We start from the raw sequence: 18,888 nt of genomic DNA, 5'->3' as shown, positions 1-18,888 counted from the left end.
TGTACTTGAACGTATCAAAACAATGGCTCTGTGCATTTGTCTGTATGCTGTGTGTCGATGCAGAGGGCTGGCACCTTCCCTGTGAATATCTGTAACGTGCTGTTCTCTCTCTGTTGAAGCGCTCCCCGTCCTGTACTCCAGCTAACAAAGGCAGACGTGTAAGAGACTCTGACACTGTGTGCTGCCCGATGCCTCCCGCCTGGCTCTTGTTCTTTGCCTGTGGCTGCAGCGCCCTGAGCATGTGCTGTGTGCCCTGTGCCGTGGGCCACTTCACCCCTGCATGCATGTGCTGCTGCTCCCGCTCCCACTCCTCTCCTCCCTGTGTCTCTGTTCCTTCCATTTTGGCTTTGGCCGCAGAGCTTAGGAATGTCCTTCGTGTAAATTGATACAACTAAGCCACTAAAACAGTAAGATGCCTTCTTAAAGTATGCTTTTTAAATTATTCAAATACAAGGTAAATGAGTTTTCCAGAGAGAATCTGATTTTGTGTGTGTGTGTGTGTGTGTGTGTGTGTGTGTGTGTGTGTGTGCGCGTGTGTAGAATGCTGAGGCAATTTGTAGACTTCATTGATTAGATTTTGCATAGATCAGTTCTGGAGAAATTGTGAGGTAGGTGTGTTCATTTAATGAATGTCAGAGGAGTTTCCCTAAATATCTTACTGTATGGATTTAGGAAAATAATGTTAATAATGAATTCTATGTGCATTATTAACTCTGAAAACATTGCTTCTTGACCTAAAGTGTTCAGCCACTTCCCCTATCCTACATATTCTGATATACCCAGGTGGGGAATCTGTATGTGGAAAGGTCCCAGGCTTTTATAAGCCAGCCTCTGCCCCAGCACCCATCACACCCATCACAGAGAAGCAATAGGTATCCAGTACTGTTCAGCTAGATTTACATGTACTGTGTTAAATGGCACTAAAGAACATTCACGTGAGATGCAACCTTTTAACTTTTGTTTGTCAACTTCATGGTGAGCAAGCACCTTTATTCCCAAGTTCCTAGATAGGGAACATTTGAGATGAAGTACTTCTTGTTTTGTGGTGAACCTGGGAGGTAGGAGGATGGCCGTTGGTTCTTGTATTCTTCCTGACTGATGAAGGTTGTCACATAAACACTAATGTATTTAAACAAATGTAACACTGGCACTACAGATCATTGTAGATGATGTTGAATAGTGAGCATGCATTTCAGCTGGCAGTGTTGCACTCACTGGACTATGAGCTCAGCTGGCCTCTGTTAGTTAGAGGTCTGGAAAATATTCCTGCTTCTACAGATGTTTGGGCTGTTTTGAAATTTATACAGTTAAACCATTAGATATTTGGATTTATCAAATTAATCTTAATATATAACTATTTTGTAATGGGAAGGCTATCATTTGTCTGTCCATCTGTATTAGATTTGAATTACCAGCTTGTGAACTGAATACATTTATGAAGGCTTGTTCTTAGTAAGGTTATACTTCAGAAAGGTTTTCTTTTTATTATTGATTTTATTATGTATTAGTTATATCTGCTTGGTTAGCCATGTATCCTGGGAGATTTGGCCACCTAGAACATTTTGTTGATTTAGGAAGTAAAAAATATTGAGGGAAATGACTGCTAGAGAACTAACTACCTAGGAGTAGGTTCTTACTCCTAATCCTGTATCTTTTTACTACAGCAGCATCTAAATAAGCCACTGATAACCAGAACCTGTGAGAATTACCTACATTTTTGTTTTAACTGCCAGTACGACAGTCTTGATTATCTCCTTTCCCAGCTTCCTTCAGTTCTTCCTTGGCTTAGTATCTGACTTGTTTTTTGGTTTTTGGTTTTCTGAATTTGCACAGTACTGTGTTTGTAAAGGACATGGTTGACAAACTGGGGAATTGTAAATTAGTCAGTAGTGAAATAGGAGCGGGCTGGTGGCATCCTCAGAGGAGTCTGGGACATGGGTGTGGCACTGTTGTTTCTGCAGGACACAGAAAGTCACCATTCCTAATAATGCCCTTGAATCTAACCTTGGCATATGATTTCATATCTATACTGTGTTTTCAGATAGTTTTAAGTGCTTTTGTAAACTTAAAATATTCTTACCCTTGAAATGTCACAGAAATAAGAGTAAGCATCCTAAATAATGTTGGCCATTTCTATGCTGTTGGACCTCATTTTCAGGTTGAAGACTTAAACTTCTCTATAAGTGATATTTAATTAAGCACACTACAAGAAAAATTGTTATAAGTAGAATTGTTAATGTATGGATACAAATGACTGGAGAAGTTCCATCTAATTCTTTTAATACCGAGAGGCACAGAGTGTCTTATTTCAGATTTTTCCTTTAGAATTTGGAGCAGACACTAGAAAGAGCCACATATAGCTTAATTCCCTGTTACTTTTCCTAGAGTGTAATTCTCTAGAGTCAATATTCAACTCAGTATACTGAAAATAGCTTTAAGAGAAATATCCATAAAGACAAATAATAAGTTACATTATTTGTAACTAGTAAGATTATACTTGACATAATCCTTAGAAATTTGTTATGACTGGTTATAGGATAGTACAGTACTATATTCACTGTTTTCCAATGAAATGATATTTTTATAGCACTAGAAGTTTGCTAACAGGGAACAGTTTCACTAAAAGTTCGAAGGTTTAAGTGTTCTGAATACAAGACATTAGATTCTTTATTTCAAGAATGCTTCTAATTGAAATCAAATTTGATTTAAAAAGGTATTTTTTATTTCAAATTATCGTTCACAATGCAAGCAACATATCAGATGCAAGCTGTTCTTCAGTAAACTGTCACTTGTCGTCTCTCAACTCTCAGTCTCTCTCTACTGTAAAACAAGCTGCAGACCAGAACGCTGCTGCTGCTGCTGCTGCTTGTGTGACTCTGACCTTTTGAGATGTCTAAGCACCAGTGAGTGCATTCAAGAGGACTTGTCTTCAGTAATGTTTACTGGAAAAACAGGCTGTGTATTTGAGGTATTCTTGGTGAAATCACCTAAAAGTCAGACAGTTGCCTGGGTCCTGGAAAGAAAAATACTTTTTTTATTATACTACCTTAAAAAAATATATTGTGAGGATAATTTGCTAGAAAAATCTTAATAGATTCAGGAACCATTATAGACTTTTTGCATGACACTGTCATGCATTGTGAACAAAAATCACAATATTCAGCTTTTTTGTTTATATATACATATATGAACTAGTAGAACATAAACAAAAATGACAGTATATAGTAAATGTCTCTTAATTCCTTCTACTCATCAGAATAATTCATCAAAATATGTTTACTTAGAGAAAATTAGTTAACAAAAATAGAAAAAGGTATTTTCATAAAAATACCCTTTCTCACCAGGTAGCGCACGCCTTTAATCCAGCACTCGGGAGGCAGAGCCAGGCAGATCTCTGTGAATTCGAGGCCAGCCTGGTCTACAGAGTGAGATCCAGGACAGACACCAAAACTACACAGAGAAACTGTCCTTAAAAAAAAAAAAAAACGCCGGGCGGTGGTGGCGCACGCTTTAATCCAGCATCGGAGGCAGAGCAGGGATCTCTGTGATTCGAGCGCTGCTACAAGTGAGCTCAGAAAGGCGCAAAACTACCAGAGAAACTGTCTCGAAAAAAAAAAAAAAAAAAAAAAAAAAACCAACTTTCTCAGGAGATTATAATTTAAAATATTGAATGAATTTTTTTACACTGTTAAATTAAAATTTGTTTCCATGGTCTTCCCTTGAACAATATCAGAATATGCCATCCATTAATATTATATTTTGCTTTTTACTATTCACCTGTTTAATCGTTTTTATAATCATTGAGATAACTGTTAAATTGATATAGCTCTGCTTTTTATGTATATCATATTTTTAGCTTTTGCTATATTAATAACTCAATTAACTACTTAGACTTGGTGCTGTAATATCTTCAGTAGTGTCCATAGGCTAAATGCAGTAATAATGATTACATTTTTTAAAAGTTTTCAGAGTTTGCTTATAAAAATGTTAGCTATTTGTGTGTGTATGTGTGTGTATGTGTGTGTGTGTGTGTGTGTGTGTGTGTGTGTGTGTAGTTGTCAAGTAATTTTAACATTAATCTTAGGCAATTTTAATTTTAGCAAATTTAATGAATATCCTGAAATTTTAATTAAGTGCTTTTTAATGGTAAGAATAAATCATTAATTACAAATACATGGTAAGGATTAGGATTTAATTATAGTTAAAATTATCAACATCTTGAAAAACACAGTCCTGTTGGTGATAATTAAACTCTGATGAAGAGCATATGTGACACATTTTCTCATTTGTCTTGCTAAACTGCATTTGAGATGATATTCATATTGGCCACAATCCAGAAATGATATGACGGTGTAGTCTCTTTCCTAAGCTCTCTGCTTTTAATAGACTCTTTTCAAAAACTTGAAACTTTTTTTAAGTTTGATGCTCAAATAAATTCTTTTTACCATAAGTTTTTTCATTTTTATTAAGCTTTGTTCCTTGTATTTATGAGGACCACACTTAGAAAAGTAAAGTGATAATTTTTAAACTTCGGCTTTTCAAAAATCAGAACATTTTTGTAAATGATGTAGTTGACTTTAATATTCCTGCTCACTGTGACTTGGGAATATTACTGTAGTGCAGCTACTTAGTTTCTTTAAAAAGGAAGCTCATTTGATTTTAAGTGAAATTCTTAGTTTAAGAGCATACAGCTCTAGAAAGCACAGAGAGTGATTTTTGTTGTTCTATTTTATTGTAATTAATACTGGTTTATCTTTCTAAAATTTAATGGTGTTCTCAATATAACCAGAGTTTACTTAAAGCAGCTAAGAAAACCATTTGAATCTCCTCATTTTTGTTCTCTTTCATTGTCACTAATTAGTGAAAACTGATAATAGGAAAAGATAAATTAATACATGGCAAGGATTTCAAAAGAACAAAGAGATTTAAATTAAAGAACTCAAGGGTTATTTGAGTGAGCGATCACAAATTAAACTGATAATGGATAATTTTCTTTCTCTAGTGTCTCACTGCCATGTCACATTGTTCTGGGATCACAAAACGCGCTGATAAATGTTTCAGCGTCTGATCTGGTTTGATCCCTGAGACATGGAAGTTCTGTGATATAAACTTCTGTTTGCTCACATACCGAGAAAGTGGTGTGGCTGCATGTTGTGATCCCACTGCTGGACAGTGTAAGAACAGCGCTCCCTTCTGTTAGCTCTCATTCTCATGACGCAGGGACGAGGCCTGCTGTAAGAGTTGAGCCAGTATTGGTGGAAAACAGCAAGCTCTCTGCCCTTTGTTCTAGAGATACTGAAGTCGTTCGACTTAGAGGTAAAAGTCATTTGGTCGTTTATTTATTCCTATTCTCAAAATCATCCTCTACTCAGGGTTTTCTGTCTTGCAGTTGAGCATTAGGGCTCCAGGCTTTAATGATAACTCACAAAATTTTAGATTATTCTTAAAATAACATAGTTTTCTGTGTATAATGAATCTTCTACTTGCACACTCCATAAAATCTTATGTGATTGAGTCAGTTTTAAGTTCTGTTGAAAATATTTCAGGACTGCTTATTCACCTTGCAATTTATATAATTATATAGACACTAGAAAGGGGAGAATTTTAGGAAGTGAAAAACACCCCTGCTTCATGCAGCTAATAATTTGATCTGATTGCCTTCTCCTTAACTGTCCCTAAATAAACCTGTGAACTGGGCAAGTTTGTTTTGAGTCTCATTTTAATCTTTTACTCTCCTCTTCTTGTTCAAGGTTCACTGTTAGAAAACTTAACTTGGCCTCTATGATCCGTATTACTTTGAGTGCTTCTGTCATGGAGGCACCGTGGTAGAACATAGAGGCCGGGTGTGCAGTGAAGAACGTGGGAGTCAGGCCTAACTTGCAACTTCTAAAGGCAAACCAATTTATGGAATCATCTTGGCCACACAGACACTTGTAGCGTTCCTCTGTAGTTCCAGTTTTTAAAATCTAAGAATGAAAGACTTAAGTTGATTAGTAACTTGTTAGTTATTCTCACCAAATCCTTACTTCGTTGTTTGAATGGTGGCCTGTGCCCACACCCTAAGAGGCCTTTCTGGGCCCCCATAGAGGGCCGTTCCTGGTGTTTGCCACTACTATTCTGTAATTCTTGCAAAGTTGCCAGATGATAACAATTCTCCATATTGAACAAAAGTTGACTGTTTTATATGAGCAACATATCACAACTCCAGAACAGTATTTGTTCTGGTTTCATTTCTGGTTTGTGACTATAAAAACTACAACAACAACAAAAACCTGATCAAAAGCAATATAAGAAAGGATTTAGTTGGTTCACAATTCTCATCCATTGTTGCAGTGAAATCACAAACCTGGTCACATCCATAGTCAAGACCAGAGAATAATAATGCACTCATGAGGCCCGTTTGCTGTCATCTGGCTTATATTTTTGCTTACATAGTCCAGGACACCCTGCCTAGGGAATGGTGCTACACACGATGGCTGAGTCTTCCTACATCAGTTAACCATCAGGCAGATCTCTCACTAATATGCCCATGGGCTAACCTGATCTAGATAATTTCTCATTGAGGCTTTCATCTCTGGTTACTCTAAATTTTAGCAAGTAGACTTTTTAAACTATCCACCACAGTATTCTAATCTAACTGTACATGAGAAAATACCCAAAATTGAGAAGATTATTTAGTATACTTAGACATAGAAATCACATGCCCAGACATAAAAATGGGAGCTGGAAAGTTAGTCTGGGAAGCTGTTTCTGATCTCTCTATTCCTGATCACTTACCATTCAACCCAGAGTTTTAAGAGATTTTATTTGTTCACATAGAAGGGTCCTTAGTATTTTAAGCAGTATTCTAGTCAGTAGCTTTAATACATATTTTCATGTCTGTAAATCTTTCATCAGTTGCAATTTAGAGGGGGTGTGTTTGTCTGCCCTCGTATCATCTCCCCAGGAGTAACCATAGTAATAATAAGAGAAAATAGTTAAGTCTTTTTGTTAGAACATTATTCTTTTAAATATACTATATTAAAAACAAATTACCCAGTCTGCCCTAATTATCTTCTTTAAATTCAATCCTAGTAATTTTGAAAATTACCAGACTGAACAGATTATCTATAAGTATGTTTCATGCTAACTTTTAACACAAAACATTTTCAGTTTCTAAGAGTACTTAGTTTTAAAGGGTGCATCTGAATATAATATTTCTACGGCTATAAATAAAGATTGACATTAGTGACAAGCACAAAACTCATGTTAAATTCCTTTTAATACCTGGTAAAGGACTAAATTTAATTGTCTAGTACAAAATTTATCTAATCTACAACATATATCTCTGAAGTACTCATTTATTTCACATATATGGTTATTTTTGTGTGTGAAATGCAAGTTTTACATAGAGTCCAGGTAATATGCAGAGGTGAACAGCAGGTGTTTTGTGTGTTTTTGGCAACCAACTGATTTAGAGCTTTACACAGCAATGGTAACAATAACTGCTGTAATGAAATGCACTGCTCTCACCATGTATGAATATTATTCTCTTGTGGGATACTTACATTGCTTCTAGCCCTTTATTGCTAAAATTAGTCCTGGGGGGTCTTAGTGTTTTTGCTTATGCAGATGGGCAATTCAGGTGCAAACTAGTTGTGTGTTATATATACTTTAAACTTTAACTAGATCTTTCCAAATGTTTTCCACAGTGCCTGGATCCATTCTTATTCCCCTTGGCAGCATGTGAGAGTTCCCCATTTCCCCACATTCCTACCAACCCTTGGTACAATCAGATACTAACTTTTACCATTTGGATGGATATGAAGTACCATTTTCGTATTAACTTGGGTTCCTCTTTTCTAATTGTATTTAGCATCTTTTTATATGTTCATTGGCTGTTAATGATTTGCCTGTTGATGTCCTTTGTCCATTTGTTCTATTAATTTTCCTGTTTTTTTTGTTTAATGTTCTTTTTAAGTCTAGATATGAGTTCTTTGCTGGGCATATTGCTTGCAAGCATTTTCTGCCAGCCTGACGATAATTTTTAAATTTTGTGTTAACTTTCTGTTTTTCAAAACTCTTGGCCAGCTTATCAGTCTTTTCCTGTATGACTTCTGTTTTTGTGGTTTTTAAAGTAGTTTTTCTTTATGAAAATATTATTTTTCTTCCATGTTATCTTCTAAAATTTTAAATTACTGCTTTTATGTATTTAAGACTTTAATCAAACTGACATTTATTGCTATGTGGAGTAAGGAATGGGATTCCAGTGTTTTCTCCCCATATAAACAGCTGAGTCCCCTGTATTTCACTCCTTTGAGGTAGTGTCTCTTCTTTGATGTGTGGGTCTGTTGTGGGCTTTTCTGTCCTTTTGCTTATTTTTTTTATTGCAGTTTTTTTTTAAGATTTATTTATTTATTATGTATACCTCGTTCTGTCTGCATGTACATCTGCGTGCCAGAAGAGGGCACCAGATCTTATTACAGATGGTTGTGAGCCACCATGTGGGTGCTGGGAATTGAACTCAGGACCTCTGGAAGAGCAGCTAGTGCTCTTAACCTCTGAGCCAGCTCTCCAGCCCCCTTTTGCTTATCCTTGCACTGATTCCACATTTCTTGGCCACTACAGTAGCTCTAAAACAGTTGTTGGGCGCCACTCATAGCCACCATGTTCTTCTTCTTCTTGACCCATTAGTTTGGCATACTACTTAGTGCTAGTGTGCCAAATTCCATGTGAGCCTTTGTATTAGGATTACATTGACTTTATAGCTTTCTCAGGGAAAACTGACATCTTCATGGTAGCGGGCATTTCCACCTCTGAGCATGTGATGCACAGTCGTTACTTCTTTTCATTCTTCAGTAGAGCTCGTGGCCTTCACTGTGCTCCGTGTTGCCTTTGGATTTGTTCTGGTGCCCTGAATTGTGTGTGGCTGTGTGAGTGAGGTCCAGTGGAATGCAGTTTTTCTTAGGTACTGTGGATCTTTTATCCAGCACCTCTGCTTGGGTCTTTAATTTTAATAACTTCTCTAGGACTTTCTGTAGAGCTCTAATGACAGTTCTGTTTGCTTTTATGTTTATTATCTTTTGCATAGATTTGCTCAGTGTTCCTCTTTCATCTTTTATATTTATCTTCTCAAATGTTAAATTATAGGTTGGGCTCTATTTTTTTCAAGATATTCAAAAGTAAACAAAATTTAAATAGAATATAAACTCACAATTTATAAAAAAAACTGACACATTCAGTCAAATTACATATCAAGGTTATAGTTTATATATGACTAGTTTTAGAGGTTATGGTTAGAAGCATAAGACTACCCAACTTTCTCTTAATATTTTAATACTCTGTGACTTTATACAAGGTTAACTTGTTTTCCTTGTGTGCTTGCTTGGCATTCTAAAAAGAAGTTACTGTCTTTTGTTTTGTTTTTTGTTTTTTACTTTGCTAATTAAGCCATGTGCCCTCCTCCCCCACAGTAACATCCAGTAAAGTCACTGGTTCTTTTTATTTAAAGAAACACAAGACTTAATAAAGTAGATTTTATTTCACTTACAGTAAAGATATGGTTTATAACTAAACTTGAATTAAATTCATAATTCCAATAATATCGAATAATTTTAACTCCTTTATTTAAAATTAATTTCTGTGTAAAAAGTCTCACTAATCTCCATATATTCAAATCTAGATAATTATATTCCATATATATAATATATATTCTAAATATGGAACTCAGGTAGTTAAAAAAGACTCTTCTAGGACTGGTGAGATATCTTAGCAAGTTCTGCATCTGCTGGGAAAACCTCTGAGGCCACATAAAGTTAGAAGGAGAGAAATGACTTAACAAAGTTGTCCTCTGACCCCTCATGGACGCATTCATCTAACTCACACATACACATTATACATACACATTATGCATACGTATACACACACACACATACACACACACACACACAAATTCACATATAGTAAAACGTTGTTTAAAAACTAATCTAAATATTCAGATCATAAATCTTCCTAAATATTCAGTTACTTTTAATGTGACAAATTTGAATGAATGTGAAAATATCTTCATTTTTGTGTAAGTTACATTCTATGATTTTTGTTTTCTCTGTGGATTTTATTTTCTAACTTACTGCTTCTTAAATTTCCAAATTGAACTGATTGTAATTGAGAAAAAATAATTCCTTTATAAATCTCTTGAGCTCAGACTTGAAGTTTAGTTCTGTGGAAACCGGAGCCTCAGGAAGCTGAGCAGTGTTTCCTTGGCATTGTTGACATGTTGTTTGGCTTATTTGCTCTGGGCTCTTTCTAGTTGTTTTCTAAATAAAGTGAGTTTTTCACAACATTCATTTCCTCTTCTGCCCGGGATTCAGATTGCAGACTCTGCTCCACTTCCAGCTCACACGCCAACCTTAAGGAAAAAGGGATGCCCTGCCTCGGCTGCCTTCCCGCCTAAGGTAGTATTTGCTCTAAGCACAGTGTGTTCCAAGGCATGAGAGCGGGTTTCTTCTACTCTGGATATTTGCTGTGGGTTCTGTTACTGACTTCCTCAAAGCTATAAAATAAAAAAACTTGGGAAGAAAATAAATTCGATAATGAATATAAATACTATTCTGAATGTTGGGAGGAGTGTGTAGTATATTCAGTTCTTAAATTATGTGTTTCCAAGCCTACTAGAGGAAGCATTATTCTGTCACTTGATAAAAGCATTAAGTTGAAGCCCCTTGTCAGAAAATGAGTCTGAGTTTAATCAAAAACAAAGAGCAATGCTCAGCAAACAGTAAAGGTGGATCTCTCCCATCCATCCTACTATGACTAAGGCGTTGTATATGATAAGACATGAAGACTGAGCTCCTTGTCTAAGCCTATGCAGAGAAATTCTAGACACTGGAAGGTCAGTCAATGATCTTCCTCCCCAGAGCATAAACTGTGAATATGTTACAAGTGAATGAGGTCAGTGAATCTGAAATTAATTTTTAAAAGTATGAAAAGAGCTGGGCAGTGGTGGTGGTGGCGCACACCTTTAATCCCAGCACTTGGGAGGCAGAGGCAGGTGGATCTCTTGAGTTTGAAGCCAGCCTACAAAGCAAGTTCTAGGACAGTCAGGGCTACACAGAAAAACACTGTTTTGAAACCCCCCCCCCCAAAAAAAAGAAGTCTGCTAAAAAAGAACTTACCATTACATAATGAGACCAGAAGAATACGAATTTAAAATAAACATAGTAAATATCCTTACATAGATGGGTAATGTCAGACAGGATAGAGCAGTGGTAAGAAAAAATAATCTAGAAGAATTTGACAAGCCGGGCGGTGGTGGCGCACGCCTTTAATCCCAGCACTCGGGAGGCAGAGGCAGGTGGATCTCTGTGAGTTCGAGGCCAGCCTGGTTTACAGAGCCAGTCCAGGACAGGCTCCAAAGCTACAGAGAAACCCTGTCTCAAAAAACTAAAAAAAAAAAAAAAAAAAAAAAAAAAAAATTGACAGAAGAATATAATTCCTGAAATCCATAAAGGGCTTTGATAACAGAGAGAGAAGAATAGACACAGTAGAAAAACAAGTCTGTTAGAAGGTGAGATGAAAACTCTGAAAGTTAAGGTACCTGACAGGAATGGTGTCGACATTTACATAATATAATCTGATTCAGTAGGAGAGAGGTGCAGTTAAAGAAATAGAGAGGGTCGGGAGTGACGGCCCTGTGGTTAAGAGCGTCCGCTGTTCTCCAGAGGACCAGAGTTCCGTTCTCAGCACCTCTGCCAGGCAGCTCACAACTGCCGTAAGTAACTCCGTCTCTGGGCATCTGTTGCCCTTCTGACCCAAGGGCGCCTTCGCACACTTGGCATACACAGTGACACAGAAACACCAACAAAAGCCTGTTCTTAAAGAAACAAGCACCTAAAATTTCTCCAAACTAGAGATGAAAAGCTTCAGTAAAGGATGCAAGAAAACACTGAAAACTTGCTCAGAATGTTTAGTTTCCAGAGCGATGAACTTATTTAAATGGTAGGAACTTAAATCACCACTAGGAGATGGGAAAGCGCAGAAATGAAGAGGTCAGGCAGGCGGGAGCTGCTGCCCCTGTTGGGGGTGCTGGCTGTGCAGCCTGGTGGCCCCAGCTCCCCCTGGAGCCCGTGTGAAGAGACAGGTGCTGTGGTGTGCATCTGTAACTTTAGGGCAGACGGAAGGACAGATGGAGGCTCTTCTGGAAGCTCAAGGGTCTGCTAGCCTGGAATCCACGGTACAGCAACAGAAACAGTGGGATGTGCTGTCTCAGCTGGTGCAAGGGAAGAACTGACCTTTGAAAGTTCTCCTCTGACCTCCACAAGGGCTGTAGCACCTACACACACACCCTGCCCCCCAAATAGTGATAATAATAGTAGTATTTTTAAAGATGTGAGAGAAAGGAAGATTTGAAATGATAGATGAAAGAATTCAAGAGAACGCTGAAATTAAAGGGGTGTTTCAGAAATATAAACTGTAAGAAATTCAAGATCAGACTGACTTAGAGATGTAAGAGTCTCTCATTTCAGTCAGTAACTCAGGAAAGAAATAGAAAGGGTTCAAGTAAAAGATGGCCAACAAAGACTAGAATAAAAGAGCCAGCATCTGTGAAAGAAGTCACTGACAAAGCAAAAGCAATCCAACACTAAAAGTTATAGTGAAGAAAACTTGGAAAGTGCGAGGTGTGCAGCGTGCATGAGGTTTGTCTGGTGCGCGAGAAGTACCTGCAGGTCACGTGGACGTGCAGTAAGCCGTGGGAGCGTTAACTCTTGGTCAATTGCTTTGCAGCGCAAGACTCATCAGTTTTTCGTGAAGTCTTTCACTGCCCCTACAAAGTGCCACCAGTGCACCTCCTTGATGGTTGGTTTGATAAGACAGGGCTGTTCCTGTGAAGGTAAGGACAGCAGGAAGAAGGCCCAGCTGCTTGGCTGTGGGCTGTTGCCACATGGTTATAGGCTCTAAGCAAACAGATGGGTTTGAATGCTGTCACCGCTGCCGCCGCCTCTGTGACTGAGCAAGGGTTATAATGTAGATGATAGGAAACACTCTGTCAAGTTGATTCTTATCCTATCTGCTAGTGAACGTGTGGAGGTTACAACTCCAAACGTTTCTTTATGCCTTTGTAGTCATTGAAACACTTGTTTTCAAATAGTCGGTAAAAGTTGCCAGACATAGAGCCCTGGGAAATAGCCTAGTGAATAAAGAACTTACCATATGGGCATCAGGACCAGAGCTTGGTCTCCAGCACAAATGCCAGGGTGCCCACCTGTAATCCCAGCCCTCAGGAGCGGAAACAGGAGATCTTTGAGGGTGCTAGCATGCTGGACCCGCTGAAGTGTTGAGCTCCTGGTTCAGTGAGAGACCTGGCCTCAGAAAATGAGTGACGTGTGACAGATGGAGGAAGATGCTAGACATCAGCCTTGGACTGCACGTCCTCACACATGTGAACATGTGCTCCCACACATGCAAACACATATACGTGCATGCGAAGCACACAAATTAATTCAGCATTGCTGATAGACATCAAGTAGCTGAATGTTCATTAGTAACTCTTGCAAGAGTATTTGGGGGCTGATAAGAAGTTGCAGTAGGAAAAAGAGCTAGAAAAAAACCTCCAGAGGAGGTGGGAATGGGGGGTAGGCTGGGGGTAAGGGGAGGGGGTGGGAGGGGGGAGAATAGGGGAACCCATGGCTGATATGTAGAACTGAATGGTATTGTAAAATATATATATATATATATATACACACCTCCAGAGACCACTTTGGTAGGGATTATAAATTTAAATCAGCCATGTTGTTTACAAGGTTGGGATTTTTTGTTTATTTGGTTTTTGTTCTGTCTTTTACCCATTTGCTTCTCAGGTTGATCACTAATATTAAAGAGAATGATAATATAAGTAGTAAAAACATTTACTGCTTCTCAATGAACTTCTGACTTACAAGTAACTGGATCTGTTTCCCAAATGATAAAACGGTTGTTTAAAATAAGGAAGAAAATAAGCATTCATCTACCTATGTAATCAGTGCTCAGTGATTTTGTTGTTGTTGTTAAAATGAATTTTACCTAAATTATGTCCTTTTTCCCTCCAAAAGTGTGTGGGTTCTCGTGTCATATAACGTGTGTGAACAAAGCTCCGACTGCTTGTCCGGTTCCTCCTGAGCAGACTAAGGGTCCCCTTGGTATAGACCCACAGAAGGGCGTGGGGACAGCGTATGAGGGCCATGTCAGGGTGAGTACCTCTCTTCAGTCACTCAGTAAGCACAGCACTTGACAGAAAAGTTAATGAATCAAACTCATTTAAATAATATTTTATCCAGAGTCATAATTATTTGGAAATAAATTCTAAAATATCACAGAGTTTTCTGTACTCTCCGTATCTTGAGATTTACAAATGTCGAAATCATAACGGAGCCTTAGGCCTCTGGTCTTGCCTGAGAGGTGGAATGCTGTTGAGGCGTAAGTTAGAAGACATCCCGACATAAGCTTCCTGACGTCCTGGGTACAGCTGCACAGGAACTGGGTATCAGTGTCATCTTACAACCAAAGCTGCCCTTAATGCCGTTTCTCTAAAAAGCCATGAGCAGATTTTACTCTAGTGAGTTGTCAGTCTGAAATGACATTTCAAGCGTATAAAGCCATGTGGGCTCCGAAGAGTGTGTCCCCACTGTCCCCTGACCAACGGCACCATGTCCCACTTGCTGCCTTACCAACTGAAAAGCACAGCCTGTGGGTGTCCCTTGCAGTTCACACAAGCCAGAGGCTCTGGCTGTCATTCTCACTGGAGTTCTGTCTGTTTGTTTGTCTGACTGAAACAAAACTAAGATTCCTAAGCCCGCGGGCGTGAAGAAAGGGTGGCAGAGAGCGCTGGCTGTGGTCTGTGACTTCAAACTGTTTCTCTACGATATTGCGGAAGGAAAGACATCTCAACCCAGCTCTGTCATCAGTCAGGTGATTGACATGAGGTAAGCCCCGAGGGATGAAGATGTATGCGTCATCTCAGCATCGGAAGTGAACTTTATGGTCTTTCCTTTATGTTACTATGCTTTGCATTAAATAACTTAATTTGGGATCAGTTTTCGGATTTAGCCTTATGACTACTGTGACGTACTAGGTAAGTAGGGAGGTGGGATGGTTGGGCAAGTTGGTTTATGTGTTGAGTGTGTGGAGCTAGAAAAGTTTGGCTCTAAAAGACCAGTCTAAAGGTCATGTTATAAAAGAGTCCTAAGTACATGCTCACCTGTCATCATCTGAAAGTGCAGTGGTTCCATGAAAGTCAAGAGATAACGTCTCACACCAGCCCCCAACGACTTATTAAAGCAGCGAACAGTTAAGAATCTGTTTCTCTAGCTCCGTCGTCCAGACTCTTAATGCACCCCTCGAGCACCTCTTCCCTGTTTGTTAGAGCTCCAGGCACTGTCCTGGGGGATTTTCTCCTACAGCTTCAGCCATTGCTCCTGACTGATGGGTCCCATGCATGTCTCTAATTCAGACACACCCATTGTTCAGAATGCACATTTCCAGCTATACCTATTGGTGTCTGAAACACAGTGGAATATGGAGGCACTGGTACAGGGAGTATCAGCAACGAGATTTGGCAGACCTGCTGATGGACTGAAAAGCTGGGAGGCGAGGCAGAGGGGAGCGAGCGCCTTAACCCATGTGGTTAAGGACAACAGGAAGAGCAGCAAAACTGTCTGTCAAAGTGAAGATGAGTCCGTGTCGGGACTTTAAGACAAGGGCGTGGTGGCTCTCCGGACAGAGGAGTCAGTCCCTGTGCAGGTGCTGACCACAGTGTCAGAGGAGCTGGACTGAGTACACTTGAGATTTATTATGGCAGGCAAGAGAGTCCACTGGGTACTCTGGAGACTGCCAAAAGTCCCTCCCGCCTGTGTGCTTCTTGGCCTCGTGTGTCTGCACGAGTCAGCCTCCACGTCTAGTGTAAAGTGCCGGCGTACTCCTGATGGATTACCTTGAGCACTGTCAGTCACTGTGTGGGAAATCTGGGGGTTTGTTTCGTTTTACATTGAGCTTGGGTGTTTATGCACTTGCGCTTTGAGGATTGCTTCATATATGTTATTTGAGTGTATAGAGAGCTGTTTCTCTAGCTCCCACATACATACGGCAACATGTAATAACCCTAAATGTTTAACTTTTATTTTAGAGATGAAGAATTTTCTGTAAGTTCAGTCTTGGCTTCTGATGTTATTCATGCAAGTCGAAAAGATATTCCCTGTATATTTAGAGTAAGTCTGTGTATGGCTTTGAGTTTTTGCATGTATATTGTGTATGATGTGCATATGTGTTTATGTGCACATGCATGTGAAGGCCAGCGATGGATGTCAGACACCTTCCTTGATGGCTGTCTTCTTTACTTACTGAGACCGAGTCCCTGGACCTGCAGCTCACTGCTTTAGCTAGTCCGGCTAGGCAGCTTGCTCCAGCGACCCCTGCCTCTCCCTCTGGAGCACTGGAATAGCAGACGCACCTACCTGACCCTCACCTGTGTTCTGGGGATCCAACTCTGACCCTCAGGCTTGGGCAGCAGGTGTTTATCCACCGAGCCAGCACCTGGTTACTTGTTTTTAATGAGTACGTTTGCCACTCTGTATAAACCCTAAAGTCACTAGGCCAAGACCCAGACCTGGTACTCATTTATGTATCCATACCATCCAATATTTACATGAGTACAAAATTGTGCTAAGACTTGTAGAATGCATAAATATGCTTCTAAAGTATGCTGCATGTTCTATAATGTTTTTGAGTCCCAGTTCAATCTTCAAGTAAATATTACCACATGAGATTTCTCAACTTAAAACAAAAACATTTGTTCTCTGTAAAACTCTCATTTTTAAAATTGTGTTTCAGTTGTCTCTTCCTGTATAACAAATACTCCAAAACTTTAGTAGAAGTATTCATTTTCCACTGTTCTACACACACACACACACACACACACACACACACACACACAAATCTAAAATGCTCTGATTGACTTGTAAACCTTTATTTACTTACTGTTTGAAGCGATCTAATCTTCTTTAGTGATAATATAAAGGATTGTTAGGAAGTACAAGAGACTTTCAGAACAGTATGATGTAGTACTTACGAGCACAGAAGCATGCTTTAGCTTCGTGCCTTGAGAAGTTACTTACTTTCTCTTTGTCATGGATTCTCGTATATAAAATTAGTTTATAATCATAGCTCCTGTCTTATGAAGCTGTTAAGAGGGTAAATGAATTAATACTTGTGAAGGTCCTTTCTCTCTGATACTTGATAATTTTAAGTGTGACCTATTAAGTTAGTGTGTGTAATGCATTTTCATGGTATTTTATGGCATTTTGTAACAAAGCATGAAATGATAGTAACATTTCGACTTGTATCATCTAGTGTTTGAATTATAGCACTGCAGTGAGATACTCTAATTCAGCATAGCTAAAGTTTGCTAAAGGAATCATTTAATAAATGCTCATTTTACTGTGAGTACTAAGCAGATGAACATAACCCTGAAGCTAGCATAAAAGGTATCTGTTTTCTAATACTGTGAACATTAAATTGTTTCAGGTCACAGCTTCCCAGCTCTCAGCACCTAGTAACAAATGTTCCATCCTGATGCTAGCGGACAGTGAGAATGAGAAGAGTAAGTGGGTGGGAGTGCTGAGTGAACTACACAAGATTCTGAAGAAAAACAAATTCCGAGACCGCTCAGTGTACGTTCCCAAAGAGGCTTACGACAGCACTCTACCCCTCATCAAAACCACGCAGGCGGCTGCAATCCTAGGTATGCGTTTATCATGTCGTCGTTGTATTATCATAACTGTTTACTGATTCATGGTTTGAGTTGACACCACTGTTTACACAGTGTCTGGCATACGTCAGACGTTTGTGGGATGAATGAGAGCCAGATCTGTGTTGTAGCACTATGGCTAAAAGCCAACCCTGCTAACCTTTTCCTACTCCCATGAATTAAAACAAACACATTCTCAGAGCGTGGCCTTCATGTCTAACGTGTGTTACTGAGGAGTTTTGACGGAATACGTAGCATGTCACCAGCAAAGAGCAGCTTCTGTGTGCAGACGTTGACTTTATATACTGCTCCGCCTCTGTTGCCGTCCAGTAAACAAGAAAAGTTTAGTGAGCAGGATTCAAACAGCGTTCACAGTGTTTCTAGAATGGATGACGTCTGTGATACTCACAAACTGGGTTTTTAATTTTCTCATTATAATAGGCATTTCCTTCCTTTGATATTAAGGCAGACTTTTAGTTGATTGTTCTGTTTTAAAAGGCATGACATATTTACCCTGAAACCTGAGGGGAAATATAAATCGTATATTTTGATTTTGTTATTTATCGTCACTCTGACACCAGATTTTCTCATTATCTGTTTTATTCTGTTACCTTTACATTTTTATCTGAATGAAAATGTTTATGTTTGTGTCTTACCTAGATCATGAAAGGATAGCTTTGGGAAATGAGGAAGGATTATTTGTCGTGCATGTCACCAAAGATGGTAAGAGAAAACCCAATTATACTGAAGTAATTTTAAATTATAGATTAAAAAACTCTTGAACCTAAAGTCTAAGAGCAGAGTTGTGTTACTAAGATTTTCCAGATATAATTTTATATGTTTTTAAATCAAAAGACTTTTTTCTTTTTCCTTTTTGGTTTTTTTTGAGACAAGATTTTACTATGTAACTGGCTGTCCTAGAACTCAGTGTGTAGACCAGGCTAGCTGAACTCACAGATCTGCCTGCCTCTTCCTCCCCGGATTAAAGGTGTGTGCCGCCACACCCAGCTTTACCTCAAGATTTGCAGTTCTGTTCCCCCTTTTATGTTCTAGAGCTCTGTGTACTATCTCTCTCCTGTTTTACTGAACAGTTCCACTCATGTCTAAAGATGGCACAGAAAAGAAAACCACAG

At 38.9% G+C, this 18,888-nt stretch overlaps 1 protein-coding gene across 21 annotated transcripts in view; it reads left to right on the top strand.

The window, feature by feature from the left end:
- Positions 1-18,888, top strand: part of Cdc42bpa (CDC42 binding protein kinase alpha) — a 209,066-nt gene that overhangs the window by 165,120 nt on the left and 25,058 nt on the right. For 11 of the 21 annotated variants that reach the window (XM_028865457.2, XM_028865461.2, XM_028865471.2 and 8 more), the window contains 8 exons: positions 120-158; positions 10,350-10,433; positions 12,763-12,868; positions 14,067-14,203; positions 14,797-14,936; positions 16,136-16,217; positions 17,533-17,749; positions 18,416-18,478. In XM_028865457.2, coding sequence (XP_028721290.1) covers positions 120-158; positions 10,350-10,433; positions 12,763-12,868; positions 14,067-14,203; positions 14,797-14,936; positions 16,136-16,217; positions 17,533-17,749; positions 18,416-18,478 — 868 coding nt within the window. The remainder of the gene's footprint in view (positions 1-119; positions 159-10,349; positions 10,434-12,762; positions 12,869-14,066; positions 14,204-14,796; positions 14,937-16,135; positions 16,218-17,532; positions 17,750-18,415; positions 18,479-18,888) is intronic. The other 10 variants (XM_028865463.2, XM_028865462.2, XM_028865459.2 and 7 more) reach the window with 2 other exon arrangements.

The sequence above is a fragment of the Peromyscus leucopus genome, chromosome 15 (assembly GCF_004664715.2).
Source record: "Peromyscus leucopus breed LL Stock chromosome 15, UCI_PerLeu_2.1, whole genome shotgun sequence".
In the NCBI taxonomy this organism is placed as follows: domain Eukaryota; kingdom Metazoa; phylum Chordata; class Mammalia; order Rodentia; family Cricetidae; genus Peromyscus; species Peromyscus leucopus.
This window is presented reverse-complemented; position numbering and strand designations above follow the sequence as displayed.